This window comes from Agelaius tricolor, unplaced genomic scaffold (genome assembly GCF_023055355.1).
Source record: "Agelaius tricolor isolate 1412-34295 unplaced genomic scaffold, bAgeTri1.0.p SCAF_18, whole genome shotgun sequence".
Taxonomy (NCBI): Eukaryota; Metazoa; Chordata; class Aves; order Passeriformes; family Icteridae; genus Agelaius; species Agelaius tricolor.
Window position 1 is genome coordinate 16,883,083 of NW_027269278.1, and position 22,711 is coordinate 16,905,793.

A 22,711-nucleotide genomic window follows, 5' to 3' on the forward strand; every position below is an offset into this window, starting at 1 on the left:
GCCGGCTTTTGAAGGCGAATTGAAGCCCTAAAATAACAACTGCCACTCCCTGCTGAGGGAAAGCAGCCGCGACTCGCGGAGCCTCCCGCTGTCTGGTGACACAAGGACTTTCCCCTCCGTGACAAGAGGGTGACATTGCCGCCCTCCCCTTGTCCCCCTGGAGGAGCACTGGGCTCCTGCTGCCCTCTGACAGCTCCTGCAGCAAAGGGAGTGGGAGACATGTGCTAACCCAAGGAGACAGCAGATGGGTGCAGGCGCTTTTAAGAACAGCTGCTGGTGTCTCACTCAATAATCCCATTTTTAACAAATCCCTATGATAGCGAAAAAATGCTGGAAATTGGGTTTTTCTGTCCTCTCTCATCTCTTGAGCCACACTTGACCTGTTCAACATGATCTAGGGATTAAAGGCTTGTTATTTTAGCTTCTCTATAATAGATCAGAGGCTGATCTCTGTCAGGCTATTGAGCTACTATTCCTTGGCTCTCCCCCTCTTCCCACTTTTCCTTTTGTGTCCCAGGTTCTGTGACAGCCCAGAGATGTGACTCCTGCCAGGGGACACTTTTTCCCAGCACTGTGCACCGTGTCATCAGCCCAAGGTGCTGGCTGCAGAACATTTTGGAGCTCTGAGGCTCCCAATTCTAAAGTCTTAAAACTCTGGAAGCTGGGCAGGGAGGGAAGGCATCGTCACCCCTCGGGCCAGGAGGAGGGAGGGGTGGGGAGGGAGCCTTGTTCTTCTCCAGGGGGGCTCCAAAGGTGTTTTTCCGTCTGAGATCCGAAGGAGGGAAGCTGTGGAGCCGATTCTGTCGGTGCTGAGCTCTCGGCTGTGGGCTGAGGTGTCCTTGGTCACCGCCGTGCTTCGAACTAATCACGCCTTTGCCGACACAACGCTGCTGCTAATTCCCTCGGTGCCCAGGTGGGGAAGCCGTGTCACCGAGATGCAAAGTGGCTTAGCCAAGGTCACCCGCAAGGAAATGGCACGGAGAGGGAGAGGGCTCAGCTCTGTCGGCTCCCAGTGCTCCCCAGTGCAGCTGTGCCCTTCGGGAAGGTGTTGCTGATGGAGAGGTGTGCTTGTGCCACGGGAGAAAGAGGATTCTTTTTTTTACCCTAGGAGGGTGAGGCCAAACGTCTGTCGGAGGTCTCTGGGGGCTTCGGGGGAGATCCGGGCCCGTGTTGGCCCAAATCCCCGGCTGGCAGCTCCTCCGACAGGTGCCAGTGGGTGCAACCCGGAGAGGCACCGGGACAGGGACAGGGAGCAGAGCGGCTCATCCAGGAGAGACACCGGGACAGGGATGGGAAGGAGAGAGACTCATTCTGGAGAGGCACTGGTGGAGGGATGGGGGCACAGCGGCACATCCCGGAGAGGCACCGGGACAGGGATCGGGGGCACAGGGACAGGGATGGGGGCACAGGGGCACATCCCGGCGAGGCACCGGGACAGGAACAGGGGGCACAGGGGCACATCCCGGCGAGGCACAGGGGCACGACTGGGGCACAGCAGCGGCACATCCCGGCGAGGCACAGGGGCAGGATTGGGTCAGAGCAGCGGCACATCCCGGCGAGGCACAGGGACAGGATTGGGGCACAGCAGCGGCACATCCCAGCGAGGCACAGGGGCAGGATTGGGGCACAGCAGCGGCACATCCCGGCGAGGCACAGGGACAGGGATGGGGGCACAGCGGCACATCCCAGCGAGGCACAGGGGCAGGATTGGGGCACAGCAGCGGCACATCCCGGCGAGGGACAGGGACAGGGATGGGGGTACAGGGGCACATCCCGGCGAGGCACCGGGGCAGGATTGGGGCACAGCAGCGGCACCCGCGGCTCGGGCGGGGCGGCTCCGCGGGGCGGGGCGGGGGCGGGCGCGGAGCGGCGGCGGGAGGCGGGCGCTGTCCATGGCCCTGCGGAGCTCCGGGCGGCCCCGGGCTCCGCCGCGCCGCCGAGCGAGCGAGCGATGGGCAACACGGTGCACAAGACGCTGGCAGGTACCGCCGGGGCCGCGGGGCTGCGGGCGGGGGGCGCCTCCTGCCCCGGGGATGCTGCGGGCGAGCGAGGGCGGCCGTGCCGCCCCTCCGCGGTCCGAGGCTCCCCGGGAGAAGCCGAGCGTGTGGGCGATGCCCGGGGAAGCCGAGCGTGTCGGCGATGCCCGGAGGAGCCGGGCGTTCGGGCGTTTCAGGGGTTTTTCCGAGCCGCTCGCTGCCGGCGATGCGCGGCGGGCGGGGATGCTGAGCGCGGGGTGAAGCGGGGCTGATCCCGCAGCTGGAGCGGCGCTTCCCAGCCCTCGCAGCCACTCCTCGGAGGGGCTCTCTGCTTCATTTCCCCTTCTCGTTATATTATTTTAATACAACTTTTTAGTGGGGAGAGACGTCAGTTGTGCGGAGTGGCCGGGTGAAATGGTCGGTGGGCTGCCCTGCCTTTAAAATTGCCTTTTTAGCCAATTCTGCACTCAGACAAGAGACGTTCAGATTCTTTTCCTTTGCAAGTTCGTAACTGTGGGGCTCTCTCCCCCCTCGGAGAATCTGTGCATAATAAAAGCAGTTGGTCTCTATAGAATCAACAGTGTTGAATTACTGAGCCCTTGCCAGGCTGTATCTTCAGCTACTTTGCTTTTCTTCTCTTTTCTGCTCTTGCAGAGCTCCTGCATTGCATCCTTTGTACTTCAGGCTCCCATAAATAAAAAGGGTATTATTAAACTTATTTAAAGAAGCAGGAGGACCTATTGAACACATACACGTCTGCCTGTAATCAGCCAGGGAGCTGAATATAGAAATAAAGAGAGGAATAGATTAGCATTTGGATGTGCCATATATTGTCTTTGCAAAGAGAGGGTGCCTGGGACCTTCAGGGCACAAAAGAAAGCTGCTAAGCTCGTGGTTTAGCTATGAAGCAGTGATTAGATTTCTAGTTGCATCTCCTCTCGTTCTCTATTACATTTAAATGGGACATTAGCTCCTCTCACAATACGGAAGTCTTCATTTTTTTCAATACTTCGCCAACTGGCAAATAAAGACATCGTGAGGAGTGCATGACCTTGGAGGAAATTTATTTCGCTTTTTGGCTTTTCAGCTGGGGGCACATGCAAAAAACCTGGGAGGGGAAAAAAAAAAAAATCAAATCCGGGGAAACGTCTTTGGGTCAGCAGAGGTTACCCCGGTCAGGCTGGAACTTCCCGAAGGAAAAATATCTGTACCTGCTGGGCCGTGGTGGGATCTTGCTGAGAGCTCCGTTCCAGAAGGCTGGGAGTTGTACCAGCCCTTCTGCCTGGTGCTAGAACAGTCTCTCCTGAGCAGCCTCCACATGCTCAGCCCTCCACACGTGAATTTAAAAAAAGGGATGACATCAGCTTCACAGCAGCTCCGCCATTCAGGACTTCCTCGCGGTGCTTTCAAAAGGAGTTGTTAAAGAGGAAAAGTTTGATGGAGGGAGGGAGGGGGGGGAGAAAAATGAAGGTTTGATTTATGGAGACCTCCCAGCTCAAACGTTTGCTCTGGTGGCCTAGAAAATCTCGGTGGTGTCCCTCCAGGTGGAGGCTGTCTGGGAGGATCGCAGCGCTGGGGATGGTCCATTTGCAAACATTTGTCAAATTGCGCAAGGCAAAGCTATGCAGGACACTTGAATGCCTCTGCTGAGGGCTGGATGATGCTGGAAATGTCTTTTCCCCAAATTTAGTTTGCTTTTTACAAGAGTAATGACAGCCCAAAGGAGCTGTTAACCTGTGGCTGCAGAGGAGCCTTTGGATGCTTGCAGTTTGGAAGTTTATGAATTTCTTTTGTCGGGTTGGACCCCATTCAGCAATTTTTCATATGAAATTGAATTTTGGATGGATTGTTTGTCTTTCATTATCCAAATGGCATTGCGGAGGGAAGCAGGTTTAGAGCTGTTCTTGGAACAGTCCTTTTGAAAATTAGAAAGTTTTTTCCGGGGGACTGAATGGTTGGATGAAGTCCCATTTATAAATGTGAGGGCTGTTTAGAATTACTCAAAGATAATCAGTCAGAATTAAGTCTTTCCTCTTCTTGGTCCAGAATGCACCTCTTTCTTCACCCTGCAGACTGAGCAAGGCACTTTCATTTTGACAAACAGAGGAATTGTTCTCTGTCCCACGGACTGGAGAGACTTCTTAATAAAACCCAAACAATCAAACAGAACGTCTTCAAACTGAAATTTGCTTACTTAAATTGATTCAGTGCAGAATCACTTTGGTCGTTTTGTTCACCATAAATAGCTAAAGGTAGAAAAAGCTTTTTCAATGCAATCAGACGTAGAGGGAATGTGGAGGGACCTGGCTCCTGGAAGAGCCAAACAAGCAGCAATTCAGGTTTTACACAGAAATGGCAATGCTTTTCTCAAACAGCAGAATTCAATTTGAAATCCTGTTGAAGACAACTCATTTTTATACCCGACTTTGTCCGAATGTGCTTGATCAAACCGTTCCTGTTGCATCTTCAAACCCTCGCCCAGCCCCATCCGTTCCTCCACGCGTTTCCGCGGAGCCATGCAAGAGCACACGCTATCGGTGCCGGAGGAATTCGTGCCGGGAGCTTGGGAAACTCGTGTTTGCCCAGTATCCGATGGTCAGCACACAATGGGCCCGGGCTTTGTCAGATTAACAGCGAGGTTCCGAGCGGAGCGGCACCCACGCGAGTAATGAGGCTGCGCCTAATGAGACGCAGCTCCTGGGGAGGCATTGAAGGGAAAGGAGCTGGGATGTGTCAGATGCGCTTAACAACAGGCCTGAGGTGCTGCTGGAAGCCGCTGTTCTCTGGGGGACAGCGAAACGACACCCGACACACGCGGCTGCTGCCCCGCGGCGCTCGGGATGCTCCGGCAGGAGCGGCTCCACACAGGCTGGGCATGGATGTCGCTGTTTCCCTGCTCCCCTCGCCTCCCTGCCCACGGCCCGAGGTGATCTGCGGGCAGCTGGGTTAGGGGGTTGTTGGTTTTTGAGGCACGGGGTTGTCCTGGCTCCTGCAGGTGATGGGCAGCACCTGGGCTGGGCTGCAGAGTGGGCCAGGAGCTGCTGCATCTGTGGGATTTGTGGGATTTGTGGGATTTGTGGCTCTGTGCCTGTTTTGCTGCAGGGAATCGCTCTGGAGCTGGGGTGAGAGAGGCAGGGAGCTGCACACAGCACCCTGGTGTCGTGGATAGGGCTCCTTCCTCCACGGGGCTCCTTCCTGCAGGCACACACAGGGCTCAGGAAAGGGTTAAAAACCAGTGGGAGCCGGGACCTCGGCAGGGCAGGCTTGGGAGAGGGGAAAATTCCTCTGATCCAGGGAAAGGCTTGAAGGAGCAGCGTCTGTGAGCCCTGGTGACAGGGGAAGGTGGCAGCTGCTGGACACAGCAGGCACTCGCCAGCCCAGGCACAAGGGAAGGACTTGGGGATCCAGCTGTTGGTCCTGACCCAAATAGGGGCATTGGTATTTAACAAAGCAGCCAAATTCCCTTTTTAGAATCTGGCTGGGATCTGATTGCTGTGCTTCTCCCACAGCCTTCCTCACAACTGTGAGGAATACCAAGTATGAGTGGCATTTGTGTCTGGTAAACACGAGGGAGAATGGGGCTTGTTCTGGCACAAGTCACTTCGGTGCAAGAAATTATTTTGTATTCTTAAGGAAAAGGCTTCTAATCATTAACCCACCCTCAACAAGGCAGAAATCCCAAGTTTAGGCCTTCACCAGGCTGGTGCTCCCACCTGCCAGGCCAAACAGGGATGCTTGGAGGGTGCTGGATAAGGCAGAGCAGCAGGAATTCACAGCATGTGGGTTAAAAAAGACATTTCTGTGTATGCCTTTTGAAAATACTGATTCAGTTCTCCTCTAAGAAATGAGGAGCAAAGTCCATGCAGTGGGAAAAGATCTCTCTGCCTTTTCCAGGGGCTGAAATCTCACTTGAAGGAGCACTTTTGTTTAGATTTGTTACTGGTCCCTCCTCCTTCAGCTGCTAGTGATGCACTGTGGGAGGAGTTCTTGTCGTTGTCAGGAGTTCAGTAAATTGTTTGATTTGGCTCCAGTCTGACTTCAATAAAACTACAAATAACCACTTCAGGTTGGTCTGGTTTGAGTGAAAAAAGTTCCTGTCCAGACCAGTTTTTGGTTTGGGTTTGGTTCAGTGCTGATCATCAAGGACTGCAGGTGTTAATCCAGCCTGATTTTGCCTGTTTTTCTGCATCTTTTAGGCTGGGAGTTGAGGTTCTGAGAGTCTGTCACTGATTTTGATGACTCCCTGTGAGACCTTTGAGCAAGTGGCTTTATCACAGGATTGCTTTGAATGTAAGGGAGGCAGGAAACCCTGGCTCACATGGGGGTATAAGAGTTAATTAATTATGAAGCATCTCCTGGAAGAAGGTCACAGAAGTGGAAAAAAAAAAAAAAAGGAAAAAAAAGATTAATTCACTGCTTTCTTAGCAGCCTTCTGCTTTCCCACTCTTCAAAAGGAAACCTGTGAGGCTGCTCAGCCTTCTGTGGGATTTAGAGCTGGAGCAGGTTGATTGTGCACTGAGGGCTCTCTTTAACCACTGTACATGCCCCAAACTGTGCTGCAGCCAACTGGCACGATTAATTCAGCCTTTGGCACCTCGGCTCTGGAGGCTGGAGGAGCAATCCAGGCAGGCATCGCCTCCCAGGCTGGTGTTAAATGGAGCTGTGTCATGCCCCGTGGCCCACGGGCTGTCACACACACCCAGCACTGTGCCAAGTGTGTCATTAAAGCCAGAACTTTCCCTGCTCTCCACTGGCTAGTGCTGGGCAGGTGCCCTCTCTCTGTTTTTGTGGTTTTTTTTTTTTAATTTTAATGATTTAAATAATTTAAATTTATCTTAAATTTTAATAATTTTAAATTTTATAATATATTATAATATATTATAATATATTATAATATATTATAATATATTATAATATAAATATAAATATAAATATAAATATAAATATAAATATAAATATAATATATTATAATTATATATTTATAATATAATATATTATAATATATTTTTATAATAAATAAAATAAATTTTATTTATTTTAAATTTTAATAATTTTCAAATTTTAATGATTTATGCTCCAGAGGGGAGTTGCTTTGCTGGGAATTCTGGCAAGCAGCACTTTCCCCACAGGGAATTTCTTTGCTGGGAATTCTGTCAAGCAGCGCTTTCCCCACTTTTATTTCTTTTAATTTCTTTGGATAATTTTATTTCTTTGGATAATTTGGGTAATTTTGTGTGTCAGCACCTCACCCTCCTGCAGAGGCTGAAAATCCCACCCCAGGCTCTGTCTGTGTAGGCAGAACCCTTGGATTTCCTCCCTGCAGGCAGAGGAAATCGCAGCTCCCCAGCAGGTTATCATCTGACAAGCCATGGAAATGCTTCCATGGGATATTTGAGGTGTTTAACTCCAGGCAGGCAGGTTTGGATGTGCGGGCATGGATGTTTATTTGACAGCGGGATGAGTCACTGCCAGCCCTGTGCCGGGTTCCTCTCCCGGTCCTGCCGAGGATCCTCCTCCCGTGTCACATTCGCTGCCTTTCCCATCAGGAATGCAAACCAGCACCTCTGAGCTCCGGGGGATTTCACCTCTGAGCTCCTTGGGTGGAGGAGCTGCTCTCGGGGCAGCCGCGTCCTGCCACAGCAGGGTTTGCCTTGAAAGGAAACATTTTCCTGCCCGGCAGCATCCCTGTGTTTACAGAGCCTATCTGAGAGCCTCGGCAGCTAAATTAGGAGCAGCCTTGCCTAAGGTGGAGCGCGCACGTCGCCGCCATGGATGTGGTGGGCTCGGCAGAGGAGCAGGGAGGAGAATTGGCGCAGGGAGAGCCTTCTGGGGAGCTGCTGCTGGGCTGGCTTCGTGTGCTGCACCACGAGATTCCCGGGACACACCCCAGAGCCCACCTGGACATCCCCACACACCCGGGGAAGGTGTGTCCGGTCCTGCTGCTCCTCTCCTTGCGTTTCTGTGGGGAATGGGTCTGTGTGATGGCGCGAGTTAGAACATCTGCCTTGCCTCAGCCTTCTCACGAGACTGAAAATGGAATAAAAGTTTTTAAAATGCCTCTCAGTTACCCCATCTCCGAGTCAAAAAAGGGTATAATTGACACATTCCCATGTTATTGTGCTGTGTTTATCTCCCTTCCCCTGCCCAGGGCAGTTTTTGGGAGCAGTCTGGAGTCCTGCACAGCAGCCAAACCACGGGGCTGACCCATGACCTGCGCCTTCCCCGCTCCTCAGGATCTCCTTTTGGCCGCTTTTGGGACTCCCTGGCACCCAAATTCTGCAGACTTATCCAGAGGGCAGAGGTGCCAAGGAGTGGGGAAGGGCTGTGGGGAAGGGCCTGGCTCCGTGGCGCATCTCAGGGGAGCTCCTCTGCCTGCAGCAGCTGCAGGAAGTTTTGCTGGAGGAGGATTTCCATACTTTGTTCTGTCCTCTCGTTCAGGCAGCTTCTCCAGCCTTGTTTGGTGTCACTGATCTGTGTCCTGGAGGGGACTGAGGCTTTTGGTGCCCTCAGAGAGGTTCTACCCCTTCTCCTTCCCAGCCCAGCTCCTTCCCCAGAGGCATCAGCAGGGACAGGCCCTCCCCAGGCTCCCTCTGATAAGATCTGTGCCCATGGGAGGACGTTTTTGGTGGGAAGGAGATGCTGTTTACTCTGTGTTCTTCCCTGTCTTGGTGATGGCTGTGCTTCTTTTCCCCGTGTCTGATACAAAGAATGAATCACTGGCACTGAGGGAGCTTTATTTCAGCTTACCTGTGCCAGCTTTTCCCTTCAGACCTGGATGCCCTGTTGTCTCAATTACTGAGGGCTGGAACATGAATTCCTGGTGTCTGAGCAGTTGGACTGGGCCTTTGGGGAGGAGGGAGGGAGGAGAAAGTGATTTCTTGCTTGTTAATTTGTTTTCCCCTCTGTGTCCAGGGAGATCTCCTCCTCTGCTTTGTGTAAGCAGGGCTTGCTTTCCACCCAGGAGGTTTTTTTCTCCCTGGGTTCTTTCAGACCTCTGGCAATGGAGCAGCTCAGGAATCTCCTGCTGAGAGGATCTGACCCCAATCCTTCCCCCTTTCCAACAAAACCATGTCTTTTTTCCCTTTCTGCACCCTTCTGCTGTTGGGAAACCGAATCAGAAGATAAAAAATGATTTATTGCTTCAATTGCACAGGAAGATTCCTTAAAGACAAAACCATCTAACTGCACTTCAAAGCTTTCTCAGTGCAGCTGGGAAATCACATTTAGGATTTTTTTAAGAGCTGCTGATGCTTTGAGGGGGGAAGGATGGATGGAGTTGTTTGTGGTTGTTGGCTGGATAATTGCATGTAACAGGTTTTGGTTTTGAACTTTGCTGGTTTTGCTGTGGATTTTTACATAATAATGAGAATTCTGTACTTTAGGAATTCTCCTATTTTAGCCATTTTCCTGTGATTGCACTCCTGATAGGAAAATGTCTAATGGTTATGTGGGAGAAATAAATAGACACATAAAAGTAAAGCTCTGGTTTTTGTTGGCTGTGTGGCAATACAGGGAAAACAATCAGTCAAGAAAGAATTCCCTGGAGCAAAAGTTTTCTATCAGGTTTCCAAATGCTAGGGAATAAAGATTTTTGATTTTTGCCCTCCTCCATAAGTCAAACATTGAATCCTCCAGGCCCTGCCTGGAGAAGGCAAAGATAAAAGATAGAATATCCCATTTGGCAGCACAAATGAAATAATTTCATTCAGGTTTATCTTGCTCTGCTCAGAGATAACTGGCACTGTGGCACAGCTTTCCTGAGCCTGTTATCTCCTCTGCTCTCACTGGGACACCAGCTGCTCAGCTTGATGTCTCCTGGAATTTATGGAGTGCAGTTCAAAAGTTATCTCCTCAGCTTGAAAGCATAATTCCTAATGAGGGAAAATTGCTGTTTCTTGGGGTCTTAAACTTGACACAGTTGGATGGAGTTGGTTTTTTTTTTTTCTTTCCCTGGGAACACAAAACTCCACTTGGGAACTGCCTGGTGTGGTGTCCTGGGGGTGGCTAAAACTCTGTTAACAGGAGCAGCTCAGAGGCTGCAGTGAATTTTGGGGGGAAGACAGGACCAGGAATTTTGAGCATGTGCTCTCCAGAGTGCAGCCAGGCAAGTTAGAATACAGGTGGAATACAATAAATAAGAACGGTTCTATCACTGGAGATCTCAAAGAACAAGTTATTTTTATTTGTTATTCATCAGCTAGGAATGGAATGAGTAGAACTGCACTACCAGGGCTAAGGGTGGCTTTGATAATCCCTGTAGCTCCTGGCAGAAAGCTGTGTCCCCTTGTGACCTCTTTGGGGGCTGCTCTGTGGTGCTCCTTTCCTCAGGACACCTGCAAAAACTCTCGATTATTTTGTCCTGCCAAGTGAAAGGGTTTCCAGGAATGAGAACAGAAATCATTTTCTAAGTGGCTGTTGCTCGTAGACATCAAGAGCCTCTTCCCCTGGCGGGTGTTTCAGAATTCCAGGTGTTTTGGTGCTCCCTCCTGGAGTGGAGGCGTCCTCTGCAGGGTGCAAGGCACATCCCCACCGGGGCACCGGATCTGTGGGGTTTGAACAGCAATTACCGGGCACCTGATTTGTTTAAACGGGTTCAAACAGCAATTTGTGGGCTTTAAACAGCAATTACTGGGTGATTCGGCAGCACAGAGCAGCTCAAGCTGCCGATGCCATCAAAGGCGCAGGGTGAGAAGGACAGAGGCTCCACAAGGCTCAATTTCAAGGAATTCTAAGTTTATACTAAGTGATTTCAGCCTCTGTAGCGTGGCTTTAAACACCTGAGCCTGGAGCAGGGTTTGTGCCTGAGGATTGTAATCCTGGGTTTTGTAATGCCTGTTATCCTGGGGATTGTAATCCTGGGGATTGTAATCCTGGGAGTTGTAATCCCTGTTACCCTGGGGATTGTAATCCCTGTTATCCTGGGGTTTGTAATGCCTGTTATCCTGGGGATTGTAATCCCTGTTACCCTGGGGATTGTAACCCTGAGGATTGTAATCCCTGCTATCCTGGGTTTTGTAATCCCTGTTATCTTGGGGTTTGTAATGCCTGTTATCCTGGGGATTGTAATCCCTGTTACCCTGGGGATTGTAATCCCTGCTATCCTGGGATTGTAATCCCTGTTATCCTGGGGATTGTAATCCCTGTTACCCTGGGGATTGTAATCCTGAGGACTGTAATCCCTGCTATCCTGGGTTTTGTAATCCTGGGGATTGTATTCCCTGCTATCCTGGGGATTGTAATCCCTGCTATCCTGGGTTTTGTAAACCCTGTTATCCTGTGGTTTTGGAAGGGATGGGAGGAGCCCACACAGCCCCATGCACATCCCCATAGACACAAACCCAAACTCTGTTCAATGACCAAAATCAACCTCCTGAGCCCCAGGGCTGCTCCCAGGGATGTCAGAGTGGCTCAGGGCAGGCTCTGTCTGACCCCAGGATGCTTTTCCCACCCTGTGCTGGGCTGGGGGCCTCGGATGGAAGCAGGAAAACTTCTCCCTGCCTTCCTCAATAATCTTAAGAGATCTTCTCCAGCCTAAATTGTGCCTCATGCCTTCAGACATCTGACAAGTGCTTTATGTAAGGCCTCTCAGATCCGTGGAATTGTGCAGGAAGGGGGATTTTTTTAATTTTATTTTATGTTTTCTGGAATAAGAATTGCCTTCTTCCAAATTAGCTTAGTCTGCTGCTGACGTCACCCGCTGTGCCAGGGCCTGTGAGCCTGCCAGATCCCAGAATCTGCTCTGTGACAAGCAGGGATCTGCTGGCCCTGGGCACCCTGCCTGCTGCCAGAACTTCCATGTCTAGACAAAGGATGCAGCTCACCTGCAGGGCTCAGCCATCCCCTCTGTTTGTTTGGCTAGAGCACAGTCATTAAGAGATGAATTTATATTAAAGGCTTCCAAGAAATGCCTCTGCAACCCCAATGTTTATGTAAGAGAGACCGAGAAATTCATAATTTATTGAATTTGTGTGTGTTCTGCTTGGGATTATTCATTGGAGGAACATACTAAGTGATTTTTTGTATCCTAGTAACCAACTGCGGTTGCTTTTCCATGAATAATCTTTCTAGTTTAACTTGACCAGTCAAATCTAGAAGGGAAAACTCAAATTAAATTTTCAAGGCTCAGATAGCTTTTGCAGGTGAGAGAGAACACATTTTTTCTCCCTCATTTAACCACATAATGATCAGATTGACAGATGCTGTCTGGAGAGTTGGATTTTCCCGAGCAGAACAAAAGTGGAAGTTTGACTCCTTATGAACTGAGCTTCAAAGCTTGATTTCTTTAATATTCATAATTAATGAATTGGTTAAAATAGTCCTTTCCTCCCTCAATCTGATGGTTTCCAGGGCAGATTTTTAATTGCAATGCAGATTATTTCCCTTTTGTGGGGAGCCCAGCGTGGGGGGTCTCCCATCAGCTCATGAGGACACTCTGTTGGTTAATTAATAAAATGATTTGTGAATTATTTCTCTCTGCCTTGCCAGCCCTGTGTGGAACAGCTGGAGTTTTTCACTTAATAAGAGTATGTTCACATTTTTCTTCTTCAAAATTTATTTTGATTCAAAAGGAGCCCCTTTTCGAAGTCGTGTTTTGAGGAGCTGTGTTTCTTTCAAAATGCCTTTTGCTCTCAGAAACATTAAAAGCTACTTCGAGAAGAAAAACAAAAATAAGAATTTACTTCCCATCTCCCTGGGCGAGCTCCTTGTTTCTCCCACCCTCGTGGAGCGCTCAGCTGACCATCTCCACTGCAGCAGGACATTCCTCCCTGAGAGGTCAACACCACTTCTCATCTTGAACCAAACTCTTTTCAAAGCCTCTTTTTGTATGCATTCCTATTTAGTCAATGTTTACAGCCCCGTGGAAATTCACTGCACTCCTGTAAATGCCAGAGCCTATGGGCAGGCTGGAGGAATCCTCTCCAAACCACGGCAAGCAGCTCTCAACCACCGCCTCAGATTTTCCTTGGGGATGAGATTAATGGTGTCAGCAGGTCCCACAAGGAGGGAGAGGCTTTCCTTGTGTGCCTCTGGATTGGGACCACGTTTTCCCCCTCCCTGATTTGCCCCCTGCCTCCTTATTCTGCATTTCCCTTTCTATGTTCATATTCCTGCATTTCCCCTTTCTATGTTCATATTCCTGCATTTCCCCTTTCTGTGCCCATTCCTGTATTTCCCCTTTCTGTGCCCATATTCCTGCATTTCCCCTTTCTATGTTCATATTCCTGCATTTCCCTTTCTATATTCATATTCCTGCATTTCCCTTTTCTCTGCCCATTCCTTCATTTCCCTTTTCTGTGCCCATCTTCCATATTTCAGTGTCTGATGGATTTGGGACCAGGGAAATCCCTGCTGTGGCTCTGTTTTGGTAACTTCAGGCTCCCTGGAATCCCTTTTCCAGCTCAGATTCCCAGGAAGATGATGCAAATGGGAGCTTCTGGGTGTCCTGAATTTCGAAGAACTGGAGGGACAGTGTGCAGTTGTGTTTTATTGTGGCCAGAACCACAGAGGCTGTGAGCTGTCAACACATAATTGTGCATTTTGTGTTGGGTAGTAGAAGTTTGTTCTACCAAAAAAAGAACAAAAAGAACTGCCCAAAGAGGAACAAATTCTTTCTCTCTTTGCAGCTTTTCAGATGTGATTTATAGGTGTGTTTTTCCAAGTGAGTCCAAACAAGGCCAGTGAATGACTCTGAATTAGTTTGATTCTGTTAATTGAAACAAGAGACATCTGGGTGGAAATGGGAGGGTTTAGGCAGCTGCTTTTTTTTGTTTCATGTGGGATTTTTAATATTCCCAATTCCACAGTTACCAAGGAGTGCTGCTGGACTGTGCACTGGGGTTTGGAGGTGGAAATGATCAATGAAAAATACAAAAAAACCCCAAAATTCAGCTGTAACAATAGCAACAACGGGCAGCTCTGCACTGAACTGTTTGGAAGGTATTGACCAAAGGAGTTCTGCTGAACAATAGCCCAAGCTGCACATTAACAAAGTGAGAAAACAGGGTGTAAATTCGGGTACTGCCTGGACCTGGCCATTGCAGTGCTGTTTGCTCCATAATTCACACCTTCACCCCAATGATTCTTTCTTCTGGGGCAGGGAGCAAAAAAAAAAAATTGTTTTCATCATTTTCTGGCTTTTCAACAATGCAAGGAATTGTGTCTCATCTCCAGATTGTTTTTGGTTCACCTGCCTCTATCATATTTTGGCTGTGATACCACAAAGACAGAAAGAATAAAGGGAGAAAAATGCTGATGTTGATTTAGGTGTGCTGGGTTCAAACCCCACTGGAATTAAGGTTGACACAGAGGCTTAAAAATAAACCTCTCTTGCTCAAATCCTTCTTGTGTTGAAATAATTGAAGACATTTGAGATGAAGGAAAGGGGCTGAGGTCATGCTGTGTCCAGTAATGGTATGACTGTATTTATTTTTTTTTTTTGTTTGGACAGTTTAATGTCTTGAAGTGGGTCTTGTTTCCTCTTATTAATTCCTGCAAATATCATGGAAAAGGATGTCAGAGCTGAGCCATGCAGCAGCCAAGAGTTGCACAACCACCTGCCTCTCAGATTGCCTTCACAGCTTAGCAGAGAAATCTGCATTTTTAAATACCTCAGCTAAGGAAAAGAGGGACGCATCTTTTTTTAGTGGGATGTTTTCCTGTGTTTCTGGACCAGAATGCTACTCTTTTTTCTTTTTCCCTTTAAATTTTTTTGGATTTGTTTCTGAAGTATTTAGGAAAAAAAACCCAAAACTTGTTTGTCTGAATATTTACTAAAACAGCCAACAAAATATGTGATGTTATTGTACAGGTTGGACTGTACACGAGTTGAGTGAGGTCATCAGAAAGAGAGTTTGGCCAGATTAATTTTCCTTGAAATCTCCCTGCTGGGACAGTGCTGGCTTGAGGCAGCAGCTCACCAGTACAGCCCCAGAGAGCTCCCAGTGCCACCAGTGCCACCAGTGCCACCAGGGAAAGGAGCCTGGCAGAGGAGCAGAGCTGTGCTGTGCCCCTGATGTCATTATAACCAGTTATTACCATTGTTTTGCCCTGTTTTGGATTCTTTACATATTGTTTTGGAAAAGCTTAGTGGGATCACAGCCTTTGTATATATAAAATATAGGATGATTGAGGAGCTGGCCACTGCTTTATTTAGCTTCCTCAGCCATGCATTCCTCCCCAAGTATTCTCCCCTCCTGCTGCCAGATCACTGTTTAAATTGTGTGTAAATAGAAAAGGAACTGTGGACACAGTTAAAAAATGCTGGAAGAGGGATTTACTGGGAAGAACACCTTCCCCCCTTTTCCTGGGGTTTTTGGCTCTTAGGGCAGATCTAAAGCCCTCTCTGGGTGGCACTGTTAAATCTGATGGCTCTCTGGTTATCCATCCCTGTTTGGACTGGAAGAGCTCCACTGGTTTTTTTTTTTCTTTTCAACTGAATTCTTTGGAGTGTAGAGAAGTTGTAATTAGGAGAAAAAAAAGGGACTCTTAGAACCACTGTGAAGAGAGATAAAGACAAAAGAAACTTCTGTAAAAGCGAGGAAGCAAAGAAAAAGAGCAGGTTTGTTCATTTTATCTTGAGGGGTTTTTGGGGAAAAGTTGAAGGTGGAATGGATGGCTGGGCTCTCCTCCCTCCACCTGCAGCATCGCTCCAAGCGCTGATCTCACCCTTCACAGAATCCCAGAATGGTTTGGGTTGGAAGAGACCTGAAGATCACCTCATTCCACCCCCCTGCCATGAAAGGGACACCCTCACCAGGCCAGGGGCTCATCATCACCTGCAGCTTTTCTTCCTCCCCAGCCCTGCAGGATTCCTGTGCTCAGGGGGAAGCTTTTGGTGTTTTCAGGGAGTGTGGAAATCACAGCTCCTGGCTGGAGCCTCACACACCCACCTGAGTCATGCACGGAGCCTACCAGCTCATGGCCTGGCCTTGCTCCAAACATGCTTTTGGGAGGTGGGGAAGGCATGTGGATTGTGTACAGCCCAAACCCAGAGGGATGAAGATAAGGTAAACACAGCTTTTTGGGGATTTTCGGAGAACAATGCATGGAAAGTGAAGCTCAATTGCCACTATCGCTCTTCAAATCTTTTTTGTTAAATTTTCCCCGTGTCACAAGCTGCCCTCGTGGTGCAGTGCCTGTCTGTAGGGGATGGGTGGGTTTCCTGCATCAAGGAGACAACAAAATGATTTCCCTCTTTGTGTTCCTGTCCAGAGGAACACATGGATGGGCTGTGGGAAGGATGTGCTGAGTCCCAGAGCTCTTTCCACGAGCGCTGCATTGAAACCATGGCATGGAGTGGAATTGCAGCTCTGAGGATGTTCAAAGGCAATGCATGCCATCCTTCAATTTCATTAAAAGCCATTAGCATTGGAATGACATGGTCACTATTTATAAAGCCCTGGAGCAGATGACTCGGTGCAGCTGGCCAGGAGAAAAGGCTCAATGGAAACAGGGAGTTTATTTGCATTAATGGTCCTGCCGTGCTGCTCTGGCAGCAGGAGGAGGCCGAGGGCATGGACCATTTCAATGTCAGTGATGATGGCAGGCACAAGATCTTGTAACTCTTCAACAAATCCCAGTCCTGACTGGAGAAGGAGAGCACCAGAATGAAGCTTTTGAACCAATGTGTTGCTCTGAAAACCTGAGCTGTTCATGCTCTCTGTGGGGCAGGAGTTGTCTTGGAAGTGAGAAATGCATGGGGAAGAATTGGGGGCAAGGAGACCAAGGCAGGTTTTTTGACCTGTGAGGAATATTCTGTGATCTTTGCTGTGCAGAGGGACCAGGCAGGGGCAGGGGATGGGTCTCAGAGGGAGAGGGGCCAGCAGCACTCCCTGACACAGGAGGTTTTTGGGGTCTCTTGGGTTGCTCTTAGGCTGGGTCTGTACTCTCACCTTGGACCCTATTTCTGTATGAAATTAGTAAATCTAAGCAGAGCCCAGCCACCCCAGAGAACATCAGGGTTTTGTTCACATCTCTGCTCCTCTCTTCCCATCTTGGGGTCTCCAGCTGTGACCATTCCTCCCAGATCAGCCTTTCCAGCCTCAAGTGTTGCATATTTTAACTCTCTCTCTGCTTTCTGGTGCACACTGCCTGTTTCTAGAAAACAAGGAAAACAATAAATCACAGGAATAAATGTTTTAATCCCCAAGCATTTAGATTTGGAAAATATTCAGTCTTCCAACCTAGTGACGATCATTTCCAACCTAGCATTCCTCAGAAACCGTTTGTGGAGTTGCTTTAAGAGCCATCAGCTGCTCACTGCTCCTTGCTTTTGGTCACCTCCCAAAACTCCGTGATGGACTCAGAGAAGATAAAGTGAGCTGAGCAGACCTCTGCTCTCCTCGAGCTAAGCTCCACTTTCTAAAGAAGGTAACAATTCTTCAGACCCATAATACATCAAGTCAGGGGCAGGGGTTTGCTTTGCTGGTGTAGCAACTCGCGTGTGTTGCACATGCAGCTGATTAGTGAGAGCACAGCCCAGAAATCCCCACTCAGAGCTCCAGTGAGAGTGGCTGACTGATCATTTCTGACAGGATGTTTTTATCTCGAGCCAGTAGCCAAGAGCTCCAGCGAGTTTTGCAGGATGTCTCTCAAAGCCCTGCCGTGTCTGGGCGCTGTCTGGCCCGGGAGTGTGGCTTTGGGACATCAGACCTGGGTGTTGAGCCCTGGAGCAGCCCAGGAGGAGCTGTGCCCTTTCCAGGGCTCCTCATCCATCAGGCAGCTGCTTTCATCGCTTGCACTGCAGGACTTAGGCAGGGATTATGGCATGAACCCTGCCTCTGCTCCATCCCGCTCGCTCTGTCTCTCATTAAGCAGCTCTAAGAATTTCTTACTCAAGTTGCAGACTCATTGACCCAGATTCCCTAATAATACAGGGAAGAGGAGATTTTTTTTTTTTCCCTGTGCTTAATCGCTGGCTTCTGTGTATACTGAGTGCTATTTATATGCAGGAGGACTAAAAGCCTGTAATAAAGATGGGGCCAACTTTGCAGCAAAATTCCTGCGTGCCCAGAGAGAGAGGCACAACAGGAGAGAGGCAGAGGTGAGTGTGGGTGGATGTTCCCATCCTTGCAGACCCAGCAGGAGTTTAATTTTGGGGAGCAGCCCTTGCTTTTGCAGCCTGATCCATCAATATTGGTTTAGCTCAGGGCTCCCCAGTTTGCTCTGGAAATGCTTCTCCATCTAGGTCATGCACTGGCTTTCCTTGTGGCATATTTGATTTCTTCTACCACCAAAAGCAAAGCCAAGCAGGAGAATATGATGTTATATATATATATATAATCATTATATTATTATATTATATTACATTATATTATATATAGAATTATAAATTTATATAATTATGTAAATTATATAATTTATATATAAGACATTAATATGATTATTAATATGTTGTAACATAATATAATAGTATTATTATATTATATTATATTACATCATATTATATAATATTAATGCATATAATAAATATTATTATATTATATTATATTATATTATATTATATTATATTATTTAATAATAATTTAATAATATATTAAAGTATTTAACATTTAATAATATATTAAATACATCTAACAAATATAATTATATATTGTATTATATTATATTATATTATATATGTATAAAAATATAAAAATATAAAAATTTAAAATTTTATATATATATATATATATATATATATATATATATATATATATATATATATATATATATATATATGAGAATATTCCTGCCAGGCTCTCCTCAGCTTCTGGGGCTCTTCTAGGTTGTGGAGGATTTGCCATCAGCACTTTCCATCCTCAGAGCAGAGCTTCTGTCATGGTTTATTTTCTGCCCTGAGCCAGCTGGTGGTTCCTGGGAGGAACATGTCAGAGTTTCAGCTGCACTCCCCATCTTCTGGCTTCACTGCTGCTGCCATGAGGAGATTTTGGGATAACCAGGAGAGTTAAGGCTTGGTCTTGGCTTTCTTTTCAGGCCACCTATTTTTTATAGGGTGTGACTGAGCTTTGGTGCGAGCTCCTCACTGCAAGAAAAGGGTTCAAGTTGAAAGGAGCAGCAATGCAGGAGCTCTTTTCCTGAGGACACACAGGAGGTGGAGCAGCCTGGAAAATACAGTGGAAGGCAGGAGGTGGAACAAGCTGGAAATTACTGCAAGGTCCTGCTGGAGTTGCCTTTGCTGGTTTGAGAAAAAGGATCAGAACTAAAGGATTTTGGCTAATGCTGTTGGCAAATACCTCCCTGTTTTCATGGAGGTACACCTAGAAGTCCAGAATAAATACATCATTAGCCCCTGCCTGTAAAAAAAATGGATTTTAGTATTTAAAAAAAAATCCCCCATAAAATGTTTGATTTGAAGCATTAGAGGATTTTCTTGTGGAGACAAGCACAACTTGATTTTGTGAGCTAAAGTCAATCCCTATTCTCTGCCAGGGATTTTTCTGAACTGTTCTGCAATGAGAAATGATGTATGTCCATGAGATATGTGCATTGAGAGTTACCTCAGTGCCACAACACAGCTTCTTTTAATGAAAAAGTGACTTTTGTATGTCTTTTCTCCTCCCCTCCTTCACAAGCACTTCTTCAAAAATTCCACATTTCCTGTAATTCATCACAGGCTCTTCAGTGTCCCCTTAACACCTCAATTTCTGTGTCACTCTCTTGCAAATGAACCTTTTTTGAATTCTCTGGAAGTTTCTTTCAGGTTAGAAGACATTACATCAGAACAGGCCTCCAGACTGGTTGTGCAAACCATAGGAATTTACACAGGGGGGTTTATTAATTGAATTTTCCAGTGTTTGAGCCAGCAGGACATTCAGAAATGAGGCAGATTTTTTTTTTTGTTGGATTTGGTAGCCCAGCTTTCCAAATCCACACTGCTGAGCATGGAATAGGCCGCCCCAGTGCTTCCCACAGAGCTCCCTGACACATTTTCTGTATTAAAAAAAAAAAAAAGAAAGAAAGAAATGTCTAGACAGCTCACTAAATTTATATGTGAGCAGATTTGTATCTCTTGTCCTCAGAAGATAAGATCGTGTCGGAGCAGAATCCTGCTTGGTGCTGCTGGGGATGTTTGGTGTCTGCAGGAACAGCCTCCCCTGCCTCTTCCACAATCCCAGGGGCTCCAGCAGTGGAGATGCTGTGCTCATGCCTCAGGTTTTAGCTTTTATGTGTTTCACATTCTGTGCTGCTTTAGTGTGTGGGTTTGGGCTTCACATCAGGGCATGGTGAGCTCTGTGCACAGAGCAGGGAGACAAAACAATTCCTGCTCCAGCTGGGCACCAAGGACAAATGATCCAAATCTCAGCCCAGGAGCACAAACACCGTGGGCTGGAGAGAGAAAAACAAGGATGGGACTGCAGGGGCTAAAGCTGGAATGGGACAATGAACTGCAAGGTGCAAATGGAGCAGAACTGATCCCAGGGACAGAGCCCGTGCCCAGCCGTGCATTTTGGGGCCATTTTGGTTCATCTTGGGTGCAGCCCTGGCTGGGCTCTTGTGCTGCCCAAGGTGGGTCCATGGAGGAGATGCTTTGAATAAATCCCTGCTTTATTCTTTAGCTCTGTCTGGTCTCTGCTCTGGCTCAGCCTTCCCAAGGCATCAGTGGGATGAGGCCTTTGAGATGTGCTTTGACTGGAGCACACTGGGATTGACTGGGATTGTTCCCACCACTCACTGTCACGCTGTGAACTCGCCCTTCTTGTCCCCCCCTTGGGGTTTTTCTGTCACAAAGCAAAAGTCACCTTCCCCTGTCTGCAGGCACCTTCTTCAATGTGCAGCAGCAGCAGCAGCCACCTGAGTATCTGCTGGGATAGGAAGAAGTTCAGATAAAGCAGAGCCCATAAAGATAAGCTGTGGGTGTGTTTGGTGGATTCCCTTTCACCGGGCACGAGGCTCCAGAGATGGATTTCAGGCTGCAGGCTGCTGCCTCTCAGGAGGTTTTTAGCCTCTCCTCTGAACCCTTCAGCCTTTCTCTGAACCCTTCAGCCTCTCCCGAACCTCTCAGCCTTTCTCTGAATCTCTCAGCCTTTCTCTGAAGCTCTCAGCCTTTCTCTGCCCAAGGGCAGACCCTGCTCCCGCAGCCTGAGCTGTGTCTGCTGCCAGCTGTGGATGGTCCCAGTAATTTTCCCCTCTCTGTGCCCACTGCACAGGCCTGTTTGGCACCAAACTGCTCCCTGGGATCCTGTGGGTCTTTTGTCATGGATTTACTTGGGAAAGGCCCTCAGGAACAGGCTGTGGCAGCCAGGGAATGTCTCTGGTGCAGACCATGGATTTACCGGTGACGCATGAGGACGCAGCGCTCTCCTCCTCCTCCTCCTCCTGCTGTCAGGCTGCTCTCGCTGTAGCTCTGCTCTCCTTCAGCATTATTCCCTTCTCCCCCATTTTAGGGGTATCATTCCTGCCTGGCTTGTCAGGGCAAGTGAAGACAGGATGGATCTGGCTCCAGGTCACTCCCCAGCTCAGAGCCTCCTTCATCCCACGCCCCAGGGAGAGCAGCAGCCTCAGACAGGGCTCTGGAGCTGAATTCTGTCTGCTGCTGTCAGTGGGATTACAGTGCCACTGCAAACAAATGGGTGAAAAAAATGTTTATTTTTAGAACTGGAACCATGATAAATATGTGGAATTTGTCCAGGGTCTGCCTGCTGTACCTTTTTGAAATGCAAAGTGCATGTCTGTTAAAATACCTCTCCAAAGGTCAGCATAACCTCTGGAATGAGTGTGCTGGCCTTTTAGAAAGCAGGTGAAGCTTCAGATGAGAGCACGGCCCCCAGAACCCAAATCTGCCTCAGTGTCATCTGACACCACAAGGATGGAAATGCTGCCTTGCCAAAAGGGTTTATCCTTCAGTGAGGAGCCTCAGACCATTCCTCTCCCTTCACTTCAGCTTTTCCTTCCATTTTCCTGCCTTTTATATTTGCTGGTGTGTTTGAGGGACGTGCTGTGAGTGTCATGTTTGAAACTGGTGAGAGTGGGGATGAAAAATGGAAAACTGGAATAAAAAGAGGGATGGAAGCTCAAGGCATCCCTCAGTGGGTTTGTGTCCTCTGTGGTGATGCAGCCAGGCTCGCAGGGCTCAGGGGTTGAAGTGTTAGAGAATCTCACATTTTTTCCATCCTTTTAGCTGCCCATGAGGTGGAGGAAATGGTGTTACTCTCTTTTAGACGGGGAAGTGAGGCAGAAAGAGAAGAAATGACTTGCTCCCAAGAGTTGTAGGAATCTCACAGCTGAAGGAAAAAAGAAAAAGAGTTGGCGTCGCTCTTCACTGCCTGTCAGGCACCCCGGGCAGGGTGGCACTTGTGCCACGAGCTCGGCTGCCGTCATCCCACTTTGGGGTGGGGATGCACAGCCGGGAGAGGAGAGGCTCTGGAGCAATAGCAGAGGGAATAAACCGAGCCAAACTGTGGAAGCCGAGCTGCAAATGAGGGCAATTCAAAGACACAATTGAAAGGCACAAACATCCTGTTGAGCTTGGAGTCCCCGTCAGCACCTAATGAGTAAAGCACATGCCCCAGCTCAACCCCAGGCGTGTTTCAGTGGGAAAACTCTGCCTCACTGCCTCGGGTGGTGGTGGCAGGCTTTATTCCACAGGCAGGTGTTCATGTGAAGGGGGGAGCAGCATTATAAATAAATTGTCCCTTCATTTCCGTCCCAGCGTTTCCTATTGTTTAGCCACAATATGCTTTCCTGTTTTTTTAAAAACAAAACAAACAAAACAAAAAGTGCCAGATCCCGACCCC

At 48.2% G+C, this 22,711-nt stretch overlaps 1 protein-coding gene across 1 annotated transcript in view; it reads left to right on the plus strand.

Annotated features, from left to right (window-relative positions):
- Positions 1-1,854: 1,854 nt before the first annotated feature.
- Positions 1,855-22,711, plus strand: part of NEURL1B (neuralized E3 ubiquitin protein ligase 1B) — a 33,445-nt gene continuing 12,588 nt past the window's right edge. The window contains exon 1 of the mRNA XM_071443595.1: positions 1,855-1,982. Within this exon, the coding sequence (XP_071299696.1) occupies positions 1,952-1,982 (31 nt within the window). The 5' untranslated portion in view covers positions 1,855-1,951. The remainder of the gene's footprint in view (positions 1,983-22,711) is intronic.